General features: G+C 32.2%; 1 protein-coding gene across 1 annotated transcript; it reads right to left on the bottom strand.

The window, feature by feature from the left end:
* Positions 1–2,187: 2,187 nt before the first annotated feature.
* LOC107057959 (uncharacterized mitochondrial protein AtMg00810-like) lies at positions 2,188–2,835 on the bottom strand. Its single transcript, XM_015303131.1, has 2 exons — positions 2,794–2,835; positions 2,188–2,664 (listed from the first exon to the last, which is right to left on the bottom strand). The coding sequence occupies exons 1-2, from the start codon at positions 2,833–2,835 to the stop codon at positions 2,188–2,190; spliced, it is 519 nt and encodes a 172-aa protein (XP_015158617.1).
* Positions 2,836–3,284: the final 449 nt, after the last annotated feature.

Below are 3,284 nucleotides of genomic sequence, written 5' to 3'. Positions count from 1 at the left end.
TTATTATTATTATTATTATTATTATTATTATTATTATTATTATTATTTCATCCTTCCATGCCCTTATTCATACATTCAATCACTTTTCCACTTTCAGACTTATTATTCGTTGCTATCACATTCATACGATAGAATGAAGCAAATCAATTGGGCAGATTTCAAAGTAATCATATACTGCTACCACATTCTCTAAATTTCATGACTTTTCATAAAAGATATATTATTTTTGCCTTAGTCATCATTATATCATCACTATGGTGCATCGAGACTCAAATTCAATGTCTTATCCAAATAAAGGTGTGTTAGAAACTCGAACCCAATATTTTATCATTATGATACATCAGAATCTTAACTCAATAGCTTATAATATTGTGGTGCATCGAGACATTAATATGATATCTCACCCTCTTGATTCATTGAAACTTAAATCCATTGTTTACCCTCATCCAATGACATAATAGGTCAAATGTCATTCATATGCAATTAGTATGAACCAATAAAAATAATACTCAATGCACCAAACCTTTTATTTGAGTTATCAACTTATTGACACATAAAGAGGCTAGACAATTCTCACTATAAATAATAAATATATTACACGCAGATAAGCATACACACAAAATAATTGAATACATTTATCAACTCCAAAATAGATTCACTAGTGATCAACTTTGTCATTTACTATATTTCTTTACAATTTATTCTTATTTTATATGAATGCCTCAAAAATGATTTCATTGTATAGTTGCACACTAATAAAAATATTTATCACACTATAATAAAATTGGTTACTGCCGTTCCAATTTCCTTGTGAAGTACCCTTAGAGTTCCATACACATCTAAAAAACATCAACTAGCTTATGAAATAGCTAAAGTAATATTTAATGTTAACCAACGAATTGCTCAAAATGACAACAATGAGCATAATCATAAAGAAAACATAAAATAGGTTCAAATATACAATAGGAAAAATACATAATACTAGTTACTCACCTTGTTAAAAAAAATCAACACAACCTCAACAATCAATAGTATTAATAACTTACCTTATTTCGGAGAGCAAATAAAACATAATCTTGAAATGATAAAGTGATTAGAACTCCGTGGTGATAACGTGTTATAAAATCAATCTAAGAACATATAACTATAAAGAGAAGAAGATAAGATGAGTAGATGAAGGAGAAGATTTTTTTCATATTCAAGTGTGTCATACATGGAGAATGATATCTCTATTTATAAGTAGAGAAATAACTTTAAAGGCTACCATGGTAAATTCTAAATTAATAGATACATTGTTATCCGAAAAAGGTTCATATCACCTTGGAAATTATAACAATTGAGAAATCAGAGACCAAAAAGAGTTGAAAACTATTCTGTATTTCTGTGCTTTACAGTTGATAAACTATCCACTATTTATATACAAAGGTACAAGCATGATTCTAGCACAATATCATATCATATCTTGCACAATATCAATGGTGTGATTGTGCTTAGTTAAATTAGAATATTATCCCGAATATTTAAAATCATATAAGATATTTGGAATAATAACATATATGATTTGGAATTATATCAGATATGATTTGGAATCATATCTAATATGGTCAACATCCCCTCTCAAATTGATGATACTTATCAAGAAGTATTAATTTGGATAATAGGAATTGGTGTCTCCTCCTTGCCATCGCTTTTGTAAACAAGTCTGCCAATCGATCATGCGACGTGATATGTCGAAGACTAATGACTTGGATATTTAGTTAACTACGGTTACACTTACACCAAGAACTCCTATTCTATTGCATCAAGAGCTGATCAACAACAAGTTCTCGAATTTAATGGCAGTCCAATTCAATGTGTTTTGTGTTCTCATGGTGGATCAAATTTGTTGCTATTTGTATTGCACTAGTATTGTCAGCATGTAATGTAGTGGAACCATCAACAGAGATATGAAGTTCTGCCATCAATCAACGTATCCACACAATTTCAGAGCAATCAGCTGACATTAATCTATATTCTGCCTCCATTGATGATTTTGAAATTCTCGGCTGCTTCTTGCACTTCCATGAGACATGTTCCTAGTTAACATACACCATCCTATCGTAGACTTTCAGAGTTTGCACATCCTACCCAATCTGCATCTGCATACCCTTCGAGATTTAGAGATGATGTTGAATTAAAGAAAAGACCTCAATTAATTGTACTCGGAACATAGCGAATGATTATGAGGAGGGCAGAAAAATGATGCTGGCAAGGATTTGTAACAAATTGGCTCAAGACTTGAATTGGATAAGAGATGTCATGTCTTGTTATTGTCAAATAAATTAGACAGCCAATGAGCCTTATGTACAATGTTGGTTCTGCAAGAGGGTCATCATCATCATTTCTGTACTTCACATTGATCTCCATAGGTGTGTGAGCTACCGTATGATCACTTAGACATGTTTGTGTGACAATATCCTCTGCATACTTCTTTTGGCTTAGCATGATACCATCCTGGAAATATTCAACCACCAACCCCAAAAAATATGTTAATCTGCGAAGGTCCTTCATTTTGAAAGTTGCATTATGAAGATTCTTGAGTTGTACAATTACATTCTCATCATTATCGGTTATAATCATATCATCCACATACAATAGTAAAATTGTCATACCAGTATTGGAGTGCTGAATGAATAATGAATAATCAGAAACAGATTGAGAAAATCTAGAATTTATGATGGTAGATGAAAACTTTTCAAACGATACACGTGGTGCTTACTTGAGACCATAAATAGATTTCCGAAGACGACAAACCATATCAGGTTGAGCTTGATTGTATCCTGGAGGAGGCTTCATGTGTATAACCTCATGTAGTTCACCATGTAAAAATGTATTTTTCACATCTATTTGATGAAGTTTTCACCGTTTGATGAATGTTATAGTGAGCAACACACAAATTGTCGTCATCTTTGCAACATGAGCAAAAGTCTCCTCATAGTCCAAGTCATATTCTTGTTTATATCCTTGAGCTACTAGTCGAGCTTTGTACCTCTCCAATATTCCATCAGACTTCTTTTTCACAGAATAAATCCATTTGCTCCCAATTACAAAAGATTCAGCCGGTTTAGATATCAAATCCCATGTATTATTTTCTTCTAAAGCCGAAAGTTCCTCTGTCGTTGCCTTTTTTTCCAGAAGTTATGACTTGATGCATGTTGGTAAGTAGTTGGGGAAAAAATAGAATTCAAAGTCGCAAGTAAGGCATATGATCGACTGTATCTACCTGGAGAGTATCCATATCGATC

Source organism: Solanum tuberosum, unplaced genomic scaffold (genome assembly GCF_000226075.1).
Source record: "Solanum tuberosum cultivar DM 1-3 516 R44 unplaced genomic scaffold, SolTub_3.0 scf00399, whole genome shotgun sequence".
Lineage (NCBI taxonomy): Eukaryota > Viridiplantae > Streptophyta > Magnoliopsida > Solanales > Solanaceae > Solanum > Solanum tuberosum.
The sequence above is the reverse complement of the archived record's forward strand: the minus strand, read 5'-3'. Positions and strand labels throughout refer to the sequence as shown.